Here is a 12293-nt window from a genome sequence, read left to right on the forward strand (position 1 = left end):
CCCATAAATTTCCAGATTCGGCAGCATGTGTGACAAATTTTGGTGCCATTTTTACCCATTTCACCTTGTGAAAATGTAAAATCTGGGCCTAAAGCAGAATTTTTGTGGTAAAAATTACAATTATTTTTTTTTCGCTGCCCACTTTGCGGTATTTTCTGCCTTATAGGCCTCTCAAAATCACTTCCAAGTGTGACGTGGTCCCTAGAAAATACTAGGTTTTGTAAATTTTGTTGGTAAAATTAGAAATTGCTGATCAACCTTTAACCTTTAAAACTTCCTAGCAAGAAAAAAAAATGATGTTATTTCACACAAAATGGGTAATAAATAAATCTATGGTTTAAGGACATAAATATTCAGGGTTTGAAAATGTCAACATTTTTACTTTTGTCATATTTTCATAAAAACGCAAATAAGCTTTACCACTATCACGAAGTAAAATATTGTCACGAAAAAAAACATTCTCAGAATCGGTGGGATCCGTTGAAGCATTCCAGGGTTCTCATAAAGTGACACTGGTCAATGGTGTAAAATTTGGGCTGCTCATGAAGGTGAAAGCAGGCTGGGTGGTGAAGGGGTTAAAGGAGGGTTCCCATTAAGGATCTTTTATATCATATCTATGAGATGGGTAGTCCTTGTACGATCACAGGGGGCCACCCCGCTCATTAGGATGGGGGTAGGATTTCCTCCTTACTCTTGTTCTAGTTACTCCCGGGGGCCCCAGCAGTCCGACCTTTATAATCAGGTGTTCTATGGATAACTGATAAATGTCCATTGCGGGAAACCTGTGTGAAGAATTGTTCGGCGTCATTAATGAATGTTCTGTCTCATAAAGGATTTGCCAAAAAGCGTGCAGTACGTGAAACTCCACACAGTAGGACTTAAAATCCCCGATGACGCCACCATCCACCAGTTCAAGAGGGTCGTATGGAGATTTTTGGCCGCCAATTCCGATAATGGTACGCATTGTGTGGCTGCAAAGTTTCCTTGTTTATTTTCATCTCCTTTACAGAATAATTGATCTGTAGCTGCTCTGTACGGAGATGTCAGGAAATGCAATAAAGTGTAGTTATCATTTCTCCAGAAGCAAGTAACACAAGGTGCCAAAAAAAAATCTGGAGATGTATTCTAGAGCGTTCTGGGGACTCTGCCCGTCTAACCACCTCACATGTTCTCCTGCGCTTCCTGAGAAGCATTACTGGAATACTCTATGGAATTCAGGACGTTTGTGATTAGAGGAAACTTTTGTATGATGATCAAAAGAAAAGAAAATGTTTTTGTTTTTTTTTTTGCCTTATTAGATAGACTCATCGGTGTTCACTGTACAACTGGAATCAACAGGACCGGATATCTTATATGCAGGTAAGGTACATGCACTACTCTCAGCACATGCTTGGAGCTTTCTGTTTTAAGACTTGTCCACTTTCAGAAAAAATTTTCCCATAAGCTCAATTAGTGGTAAAAATAAAACCGCACTTTAATTCCCCTCCCTGGGTCCTGTGCCGAGTCTCCGCCGCTGCTCCCAGTGATATCGGCACTGCGGACAACACAGACACTGGAAGCAGCAGCAGCGGAGACTTGGTGCTGGACCTGGGAAGGGTACGTAAACCAGTTTTGTTTTATTTTTTTTTTACTACTAATGGAATTTTTGCAGGAAGAACTCGTCTGAGGCTGGAATCACACATGCGAGAAACACGGCCGAGTCTCGCATGTTAATACCCGGCCCTTCCGCCGGCACTCGGGAGCGGAGCGTGCGGCTCCATGTATTGCTATGCAGCCTGCACACTCCGATCCGAGTGCAGGCGGCAGTGCCGGGTATTAACATGCGAGACTCTGCCGTGTTTCTAGCATGTGTGATCCCGGCCTGAAAGGGGACAACCCCTTTTGAAAGTGAATTTGCACTGTACAGCTTGCCAATGTTAAACGACCCTCAGCCTGTAGTCCTTTATTAGCCAGGTCGACCATAGTTTATGCACACAGAACGATCGTTAATGTGATCATTTTGTACGCATAGAATGTAATTGTTCTCGGCGGCACCTTATGATGTGCTGTCTAGAATAATGATTGATTCAAGCCTATAAATAATTTCACCCGACGAATGAGCGTGTTTCCTGCTCGCTTGCTGATTGTCAGCCCTGTTTACACAGGATGATTCTCAGGAAACAAGGGCTCCTGGCAACGCTTGATCCCTATAATCGGCCAGTGTAAACTCACACTAGCCCTACATCATGCTCTCTTTTTGCAATTAGGTACCTGATTGATGTTGATGAATGGCGGCCACTGACTGCGCTATCTGGTGAGTCTACAGATATATCCGGATATGTTTGTCTTTACTTAGAAACCCCAATAAAATAACTTATTTTTTTCCCCAATTCTTCTAAAGCGTTTGGTCAGTCTCGAGGCCACCCAATCGAAGGAACAGTCTACATTGAGGACATTGTGAAAGGACCTCCTCGAAGGTATGGAACCATGTTATGGCACAGATTGGCGCTATGCTCTAACGTGGTGCATTTTCCTAATTGTTACAATTGGTCTGACGATAAAATCACAGGATCTGTTGGTGCCATTTATACAAACGCTGCAGGACTTCTGATGTGAGATGTGTCAAGTATCCATATGTCGGAAGCCCAAAAAACGTTCAAGGGGGTCCATACTTTGCATATCTGGCAGTGGAAGCTGATGTAAACCTGCAAAACAGACTTGTGTGGAGGATTGTAATGCATAATTGACAACAAGGTGTTAATAGGATGTGTCATGACCAGATGTCAGTTTAGTCTCTGTTCACATCTGCGCCATTTTCAAACACTTGATCAGTCATATCGGAGGAGGTGGTAGCCATCCATCACGTGACGCTGCGTCCATAAAGCACAGAACGGAACTGCAAATCTCAGGGAGCCCATACCGGTTAGATAAAATTCTATTGAAGTGTCTGATTTGGACCATAAAGTCTGATCATCGACTGGTTAGGCAAAACAGTAGTTTATAAGCACACTACCCAAACCCTTTTCCTTTACACAAGGAGTAGGTCACACTTGAGATACAAATAAAACACAATGATCATTATAGACTTTAACTATATATAGATCAAAAAGTGTGATAATTAGACAAAAATTATATAAAAATACACTTTTATTTAAAAAAAAACATATGTAGACCTAGAATAAGACCAGGTACCTCAAACCATCAAAAAACAGAGTTTAGCGGATAACAAGTATGCAGGGAAAATAACATTTTCATATTTCAGATAGGGTAAAAATGGGAATAAATCTACCATAATACTGATTTTAAATAACATCTATTGGATACGTAGAGAAAAACCTCAATGCATATAGCCACACAGAAAAAAATATTCCCATATAACTATCATGCAACCATTGCCCATAGCCTTAAGTTGAGATTAAGAATTCAGTATATTGCACTATGCCACATGACCTCATAAAGTGCCCATACCTAAATTTTCATGTATGTCTATTGCAACTTTGCCATGCTCTTTCAGCATCATCACAGAGAAAACATAAATTAGTATATACATATATATTTATCTATTACCTTTTTCCCTGCTCCTTGCAAAACTAAATGCCAGTGGCCCGCTGACACTCCAAACCCTGACGCGCGTTTCGCTGATGCTTCTTCCTGGGGGTGTGAAGAAAACAGTGGTTTGTTGTCTTACAAAACATTGGTCAGGCTTGTTGGGGTTTTTTTTCCCGACACATAAGAACTGGTTGCAATCGGCACAAAATAATTTATTATTGGCTGATGGGTCAAGAGTAGTGATGAGCGAACATGCTGGGATAAGGTGTTATCTGAGCATGCTCGGGTGCTAACCGAGTGACTTCGGCGGCCTCGAAAAATATGTTCGAGTCCCCACGGCTGCATGTCTCGCGGCTGTTTGACAGTGTATGGGTGCTGTTGTTGTGACACATGACAACTGGTTGTACTGAGGAATTGTAGCAGCTTTGACAGCAAAAATATATCAGTAGTTGTCTTTACTCCTTGTAAGAAAATCTGTGTTGAAATCTGCCCACTTCACAGCGCCTTTAAAGATTATTTTACATGATTTTACAGCTTTTTCAGTATTGTTTGTGTTTTTTATGTTTATTTTGTTTTTTTTGTGTTTTTGTTTAGTAATATTGGCATAGACTTGCCTCCAGCCATTGACGAACCAAGAGAAATGGATAATGACCCGTACAATGCCGATATGCTCAGGTAAGTGTCTGCCCTATAAAGGCGCGGTATTGGTAACTAGTAGCTGTAGTTTCTACTACAATGACCCAGAAGAACTGTAACATTTTGTCCTACAGTGTCCTAGATTTAGTATGGAATCATTTAACCAATTAGAAGGATTTCATACCTGGGTTGCTTGTGTAAACTGAGACCTGAAACCAAGAACCACTCAATACATTTCTAGTCAATGGTGAAAATGTTCCCAGAGAAGGGTGGGTAATGAACTTGTGGTTTTTCTTTGCAGTTTTTTTTATTACCACTAAAAAAAGAGTAAATTTGGATTTTTTTGTGGTTCGTATAGTCTGATCATGACTTAAAAGTTAAATGCTTCTCTTTAATTACAGAGAGAGTAAAAAAACATATATAGTACATGAATGCTTAGAATGCAAACATGACCCAAAACCTGTCAAATGACTCCATGTCTCATAGTAAATATAGTATAATTTTTTTGTGGGGGCGTACATATCCTTTTGTAAGTACACACAATGGAGTACCTTAGTAACTAAGGATTGATTTTTAAAAATGAAGTAGAATTCAGCATGTTTTTTGTTTGTTTTTTTTGCACATAAATTTGTAACTTTAGCGAACTAAGGTGTAGACGTGTCATTTAGGTTATGTTCCTGCTTTGGATAAATGCTGCAGATTTTTTCCTGTTTTGTCTAAAGGGAATATGTCCGCAGGTGTTTGCTGTGTAATCCGTGTGCAACACAATGTAGTGGCAGAGAGTCTGATTCTAGTAATGTGTCACTTAGTGGGCTGCTTACTGCAGTTTTGATTAAAATTCCTGTTTTCTCAGGAGATGTAGCAGTGCTGTGAACACGGAGCTGTGAATAACCCCGCCCACACCCTTGATTGGCTCTTCCTTGGGTACACTATCAGCAAGTTGCTAATCAATGATGGGGGCAGGGTTATTCAGATTAGCTGGACTGCATGGCACAAGACAGCTGGTCCTGCATTGATAATCTCCTGCAGATAAAACACTGATTGTATTGAAACTACCGTAAGTAACATATCCCTGAAATCAGGCTCTCTGCCTCTACATCATGCTGCTACTCAGATTAAACATCAAAAACCTGCTGACAGATTTCCTTTAACAATTCAAGAAAAGTGGATGGGATGTGATTTCATGAAAACTCCTGCCCACTGTGTGTCTAAACATACTTCTGAACTGTGTTGTTTGGTGGCTTTTTTCTATGTAGGCTTCCTGCTTGAAATGTGTACCGAAATGCAGCGAAAAACACAATAATGAGAGCAGATTGCTAGGACGTAATTTGTTGCAGACACCTGCACGTAGGAACATGGCCTTAGATGGATGTCAGGAGAATGCAGCTTCTCCTGACAGCTTAACTCTCCTTACTCCGCCATTTATTTTAATGAGTATTTCACATGTCCAACATTCACCGTCCAAGGATGGACTGTGATGTCCTGACCAGCAGCAGGTCTCCTGACCTCGACAGCCTCATATATGCCTGTCAAGGTGTTGATTTTCAGGTCAGGAGACTCGTGTCCGGTCTGAACTTGAACAGAGAATGTTAAGGCCGTGTGCACACGCTGCGGATTAGGTGCGGATTCATCCGCGCGGATTTTGTAAAATCCGCAGGTGAAACCGCAAGTCAAAATACCTGCGGTTTTACCTGCGGATTGCTCTGCGGTTTTGCCCTGCGGTTTTTCATCTCAATGGAGGAGATGGCAAACCGCAGCAGAATCCGCAGAAAGAATTGACATGTCAATTCTTTCTGCGGATTGAAAACTGCAGATAATCCGCGCGGAAAATTCCGCACCGTCTGCATTGCGGTTTTTGATTCCCATAGGGAATCATGGTACTGTACACCACAGCAAAAACTGCTGCGGGTCCGCAGCGGTTTTGCAGCGGCCAAAACCGCTGTGGAACCGCAGCAAAATCCGCAGCGTGTGCACACAGCCTAAACGTGTGATAAGGCTTTACTTATAGGGATCTTCATCTTCATTACATGGTACGTCCAGGTCAGAGATGCATTTGTCACTAAAAACACCAATTTAATTTTTTATTTTTTTAACTCAGTCTTTGGATTAATGAGACGTGCCCTCATAGATATGTTTTAATGTAACCCGTCTTGCAGGGATCGACAATCACAAGGATACTCCATGAGATCGATTCTCGAGAATATTCCCAGAAATGAATATGAAGATTTTGATGCCCGAAGGCCATTACCACTTATGAGAGCTAGGTCAGATGAATATCAAGATAACAACCCCAACCCAAGATCTGAATTTAGGAACAGAAGGCTACCATTTGGCAACATGAATGACGATATTGATCTTCGCATGCCATCGGAACGTCGAGGTATTCCTTCCGGTATGTCAGGACTTCTGAACGCCCCTGAAAGGCTTCAAAGACCAGCTGATTTTAATCCAGATGGCAGATTTCAATCAGGACCAGAAAACAGACGAGACTTGTATGGATCCGAACCAAGGCCTCTTATGGATTTTCGAGACGGGCCTAATCAAATGCAAAGGCCACGTGGGATGCAACACGAACAGGGAGGGTATAATGATAGAATGCAAGGCTATGATGAATATAACGAGCCTCCTTCCAATCGTGTGCCGTCATTCCCACCGGGAAGAATGAACAGTGCTGAATATGGTGACCAAGAGGCTCCAAGTCAGAGGCGTTCTTTAATCAACGAATTAGATTATCTTGACAGATTGCGTCGCCAGGAAGTTCCAAACGTGGAAAATGAAAATGACGGGTTTGACCCAATAGATCATGAAATGATGAGCGGCGGTCCTTATAATGAAAAGATGCAACCACGAAATGTAAGGGCACAAGAAGGTCCTATGAATAATAGAATGAATGCCAGGAATCCACAGCTTCACAATGAGTCGCTAAATGAAACATGGGACATGGAAGGCCCTGTACCTGAAAGAATTCACCCAAGAAATCCAATGTTTATCGAGGGTTCGGTAAATGAAAGATTTCCCCAAAGAGGAGCCCAAGGTTTTAGAAATCCTGCAGATCAGAGAATGCACCTACAGGATGGAAGGTCAATGAATGGACCGATGGCTGAAAGGATGCAGTCCAGAGATGCACAGTTCATGGAAGGCCCAATGAACAATAGAATGTATTCCAGGGATCCACGACAAACGGAGGCTTCAGGAAACAATCCAACCCAGCCAAGAGTTGCAAGACTTATGGACCTTCCTATGAATCAAAGGTTGAACCCTAGGGATGGACAGGCTATGGAAAATTCTATGAATGACAGAATGCCACCAAGAGATTCAAGACCATTGACTAGGGGAATGAATACAATGATGACCCCAAGAGATTCAAGACCCATGGAGGGACCCCTGAATACAAGAATGCATCCAAGGATTGACCGAACAATGATGGAGGGGCCCATTAATGATCAAATGTATTCAAGAGAAGCAAATGAACGTATGCCCCTAAGAGACACACGACCCATGGAGGGGCACATGAATGAGCGAATGTACCAGCAGGGTGCACCCACCATGATGCAGCGTTCCATGAATGAACAGATGCACCCACAAAATACTCAAACTGTGGAGCACCCTATGACTGAGAGGACGTATCCACAGGCTGAAGGATACCCAATAAACAAGCAAAGAGCCTTCATGAATGACGCAAGGTAAACAGCATTAATCATTATACATTTCAGCTCCTCTTACTTTGCATGTTTTCATTTCGTGAAATGCATGTGTCGTGTGCATCCCCCATGTATAATGGAAATCGGTGGTATCCGTCACTTACAGCAGGGCACTGTAAGAGAACGAATATTGCACAGGATCCCCCTACACACATTGATTGATGACGGTTTCTCTCATTTGCACTTGTCAGAATCTATTTACATACAGAAATATTTGTGTAGCCATTTGTAGAGATCCCATACGCATATCAGGCAGGAAGTGCACTATGGGTGTGTAGGTGCACTTGGAGGAAGCCAAGTGCACTGACACACCCTCAGTGCACTTCCATCCTGATTTGAATATGGCTACTATATTAGTTTTTGCATTAAGAGACAAGTACCTATACAGACATAGCACGTTTTCACATATTGAAGTAGTGGTGACAGGTTCCTTTTAAAAGAATGCCTTTTGCCCAGATCCCTTTTTTTTAATAGTATGTGCCTGGACATGGGTCCCGCATTATCGATCTGGTGATGGGTTGCCCCCTTTGTTTCTCTGTACGAGGCCTGAGCTTACTGCTGCTCAGACCCATTTAGATGACACAATGTATAAACCATGACGGGGAGGCAGAATCTACTGGAACGCTGTGGCCCCTGAAATCAACTGATCTGGGATCCCAGAGTTGAACCATTGTCAGTTTAATATTGATGGCGTATCTTAAATGGCCACACACATTTCATAAATCAACACCTGAACATAAGAATCTTTGGAATATGTGTTAGATAAAACTTCTTTTTCCACGTAAGAGTAACTTCTACTTCTCCCTCCACCCCTTGAATGCATCGGCCACTCTGAAAAACTGATAAAATCCATCAGAGCAAGACTAACTGCTAGCTTACTGATGTGCCAGGTTACAGCTCCTGTTTATTCTTTGTTGAAAAGGGACGGGAGGAGGAGTCAGGTCAGCTTGCACAGTAAGATGTTGGGTTTCAGCTGCTAGTATACTCGGAGGAGGAGAAGTCGGGAGCAGTCAGCACAGTGCAGCGTCAGGCAACTGTTATACATCCGTACAGTGCTGGATTCACAGCCACACATCTCAGTACTGGTGTATAATGTCCTCCATGAGCCGCAGCTTCTGAACATCTACTACTAAGACAAAAAGGAGAGCGGGAATCCCTCATGTCTGTGTGTGCTGTGTATGGGGGACATCATAGCATTTAGTTTGCACCCACTAGATCAGGGAGGACTGGAAAGTAGAAATAGAGCCTGCCGAGGCAAACATGGTGAATATGCAGGATATAAGTCATATAATGGCCAGAAATAGTGTTGTTAATCATATATACACATGACAGGTATCCTAAAAGGCTAGACTATCAGTTTCAGAATACTAGAAAAACTCTCAAAAAGACGCCACCTCAATATACGTACATCTGAAGACCATGGGTCCCCAAATTTCTGTCACCAGGGAAAGTTTTGGACGACCAAACTAGTATTACAGGCGATCGTGCGAAGTCTGCCGGGAGGGAGCTGCTCATTTTATGGGTATCCGTTCTGGTTAATGGTGGAGGTGCGCCTCTGTGATGTCGGTATGATTTTATGACTGTGTGATTAAATAAGCTTTTTCATATTTTCCCTTCCCTCCCTCCATATGAATGTATTCAGAGGAACTAATAGATTTGCTCCGTATCCTTCCCTGATGAAACCAGGACAACCTAAAGGACCGCCGAGACAGGACAACAGAGACCCCCGTGAGATGTTGCCTCAATCCCAGGATCCCAACCGTTTTCCACCAAGAACCCGATTTAACTAGAATCTTGAATATTTTTTTTTTTTTTTTAATTTCGGGAGTTGGTAGTTGTAAAGATTTCTTGTACTTCTATTCGTAAAATGTTCTAATGTCATAGACCCCATAGTAAATATGATCCTCTATTAGTTTTCTTATCAATTGTTCTTTTTTTATTTTGTTTGTTCTTTTTTTAATATTCCGATACTAGGTATTCTTATTATATTATAAAGAATTTTCGTCTGATTTTCACGCGCTATAAAAATCAACTAAGATGCTACAATTATAAAATCATTTTATTGTTAGTTACCCCACAATGCCTCTAAACTGCAACCAACATACAAAAGACACAGTTTCTTTGTTACTTTTGTACCGTGGTGTGTTGAGGGCATGACAGTACTAGTTACTAGTTTACCAGTAGTTTGGTGCCATCCAAACCCTCTGTATTATTGTATCATATGCCCTCTAGGACTTTTTGCTTTAGGTCAGATGGTGGCCGTATTGCAGAATATGTTGATTTCGATGCACTTTTTGCTGTAATATGTTATCAGATATTAAACTGTGTGGTGGTATTGTGTTTACTATGTCTTTAGTGTTTTTTGTGTGTGTGTGTGTGTGTGTGTGTGTGTGTGTGTGTGATTCAAGTGGTGATATCAAATCTTTAGGTTCTGACTGCTGTGATTCTGCCAATTTCTCTTTTGAAAGAGGAGTTTTTAAAAGCCCTTCAAAGAAACTAAGGGAAAAATATGTAGTTTTCCAACAACAACAAAAAACTGAAAAAGTCAGAGAAAACTGGATGGAGGCCAAAGAAAATTTTGAAGAATGGGCAGAGAAAAACGAAATGTTTAGGAAGACGCAGATGGAGATTGAGTTGAGGAGGTTTGGGGATAAAGCGGGGAGGCTACTAGCAAATTGGGCAAAAATTATTAAATATTTATTAATAATAATAAGGGTCTAGTATGGATAATCCCAAAGAAATTCAATCCTGAAGGATTTTTATGCAAACTTAGAGGATTTACAGGCGGGGGGTCAGAGGCGGAGATTTCTTAGTAAGGAGGAAGAGGTGAAGAGCAGTATTGGTGCTCTAGCGTCAGGAGAGGCTCCTGGTACTGATGGGTTCACGGATGATTTCTTTAAATAGCTCCAATTCTAACTAAATGTTATAATGAGATATTAGTGTTGAGACTTGTGGATGCGAATTTCGGTTGGCAGTCGCCAATAGAAGTCAATGAGTGTGACAAAAAAAAATCTCACGGCACCCGGACCATGCAAGTGCCGTCTGATTTATTCACACCCATGTCCTTTTGAAAAGCCAGCAATTAATTTGCCGCGTACAGTAAAATCACAGCGTGACCCGACAGAATAGAATAGATACCGTATATACTAGAGTATAAGCCAAGATTTTCGGCCCATTTTTTAAGGCTGAAAGACCCCCTCCCGGCTTACACTCGAGTCATCATATACGCCAGGGGGTCGGAGGGGGAGCAGGGGTGTCAGATCATACTTAGCCCCCCCCCGCTTCTCCCACGGTCTCCGGCGCCTTCCTTCAGCGGTCACGTGGTACCGGTCATTAAAGTCATGAACATGCGCATATTCATGACTTTAATGAGCAGTACCGCGTGACTGCTGAAGGAAGGAAGAGCTGTGGGAGAAGCTGGGCTGCAGAGACTGCTCCAGGAGGGTGTAAGTATATGCGATATTCACCTGTCCCCGTTCCACCGCTGCGTGCTGCTCCGTCCTCCACATCCTCTGTGACGTTCAGGTCAGAGGGCGCAATGACGTCAGTGTGCGCTGCGCCCTCTGCCTGAACAGTCACTGACAGAGGACCCGGAAGACAGAGCGGCACGCAGCGGTGGAACGGGGACAGGTGAATATCGCAGGTGCCGAGGCCCTGAGCCAGCAGCGACAGTGGCACCTGGCCCCCATAGCGTGCCGGTGTCCCCACCTGCTCAGGACACTGGCACCTGGCCCCCAGTGACGAGAGGTGAGTGTCATTTTTTTTATTTGCAGCAGCATATGGGGCATACCGTAATCTATGGGGCAGCATAAGGGGCATAATCTATGAAGCATTTTATGGGGCAGCATATGGGGCATAATCTATGAAGCATTTTATGGGGCAGCATATGAGGCATAATCTATGGAGCATCTTAAGGGGCAGCATATGGGGGCATAATCTATGGAACATCTTATGAGGCCATAACTTTTATGGAGCAGCATATGGGGCATATTCTATGGAGCATCTTATGGGGGCATTATTAACCTTTGTGCAGCATTATATGGGGTGTATTTTGTATGGAGCATCTTAAGGGGCCATCGTGAACTGTATTATATGGGGCTCCTGATTCAGTGTGGATATTCAAAAACATTTAACCTACTGATGTCTCAATTAATTTTACTTTTATTGGTATCTATTTTTATTTTTGAAATTTACCAGTAGCTGCTGCATTTTCCACCCTAGGCTTATACGCGAGTCAATAAGTTTTCCCAGTTTTTTGTTGCAAAATTAGGGGGATCAGCTTATACTCGGGTCTGCTTACACACGAGTATATACAGTAGATAATATATATATACACATAGAAGAGATATAAAGATGCCAGTGACATATATATAATTAGTACAGTGTGTGCGCAGCTTACTGTACAGTAGTATTCAAAATACTAGCAGT

The 12293-nt window shown here is 42.4% G+C and overlaps 1 protein-coding gene across 1 annotated transcript in view; it reads left to right on the forward strand.

The window, feature by feature from the left end:
* Positions 1 to 10205, forward strand: part of LOC141049783 (uncharacterized) — a 36954-nt gene extending 26749 nt beyond the window's left edge. The window contains exons 4-10 of the mRNA XM_073546547.1: positions 833 to 956; positions 1299 to 1359; positions 2247 to 2293; positions 2381 to 2456; positions 4123 to 4203; positions 6321 to 7847; positions 9508 to 10205. Of these exons, the coding sequence (XP_073402648.1) occupies positions 833 to 956; positions 1299 to 1359; positions 2247 to 2293; positions 2381 to 2456; positions 4123 to 4203; positions 6321 to 7847; positions 9508 to 9655 (2064 nt within the window). The 3' untranslated portion in view covers positions 9656 to 10205. The remainder of the gene's footprint in view (positions 1 to 832; positions 957 to 1298; positions 1360 to 2246; positions 2294 to 2380; positions 2457 to 4122; positions 4204 to 6320; positions 7848 to 9507) is intronic.
* The last annotated feature ends 2088 nt before the right edge of the window (positions 10206 to 12293 follow it).

The sequence above is a fragment of the Dendrobates tinctorius genome, unplaced genomic scaffold (genome assembly GCF_039654945.1).
Source record: "Dendrobates tinctorius isolate UK_male_01 unplaced genomic scaffold, ASM3965494v1 ptg000147l, whole genome shotgun sequence".
Taxonomy (NCBI): domain Eukaryota; kingdom Metazoa; phylum Chordata; class Amphibia; order Anura; family Dendrobatidae; genus Dendrobates; species Dendrobates tinctorius.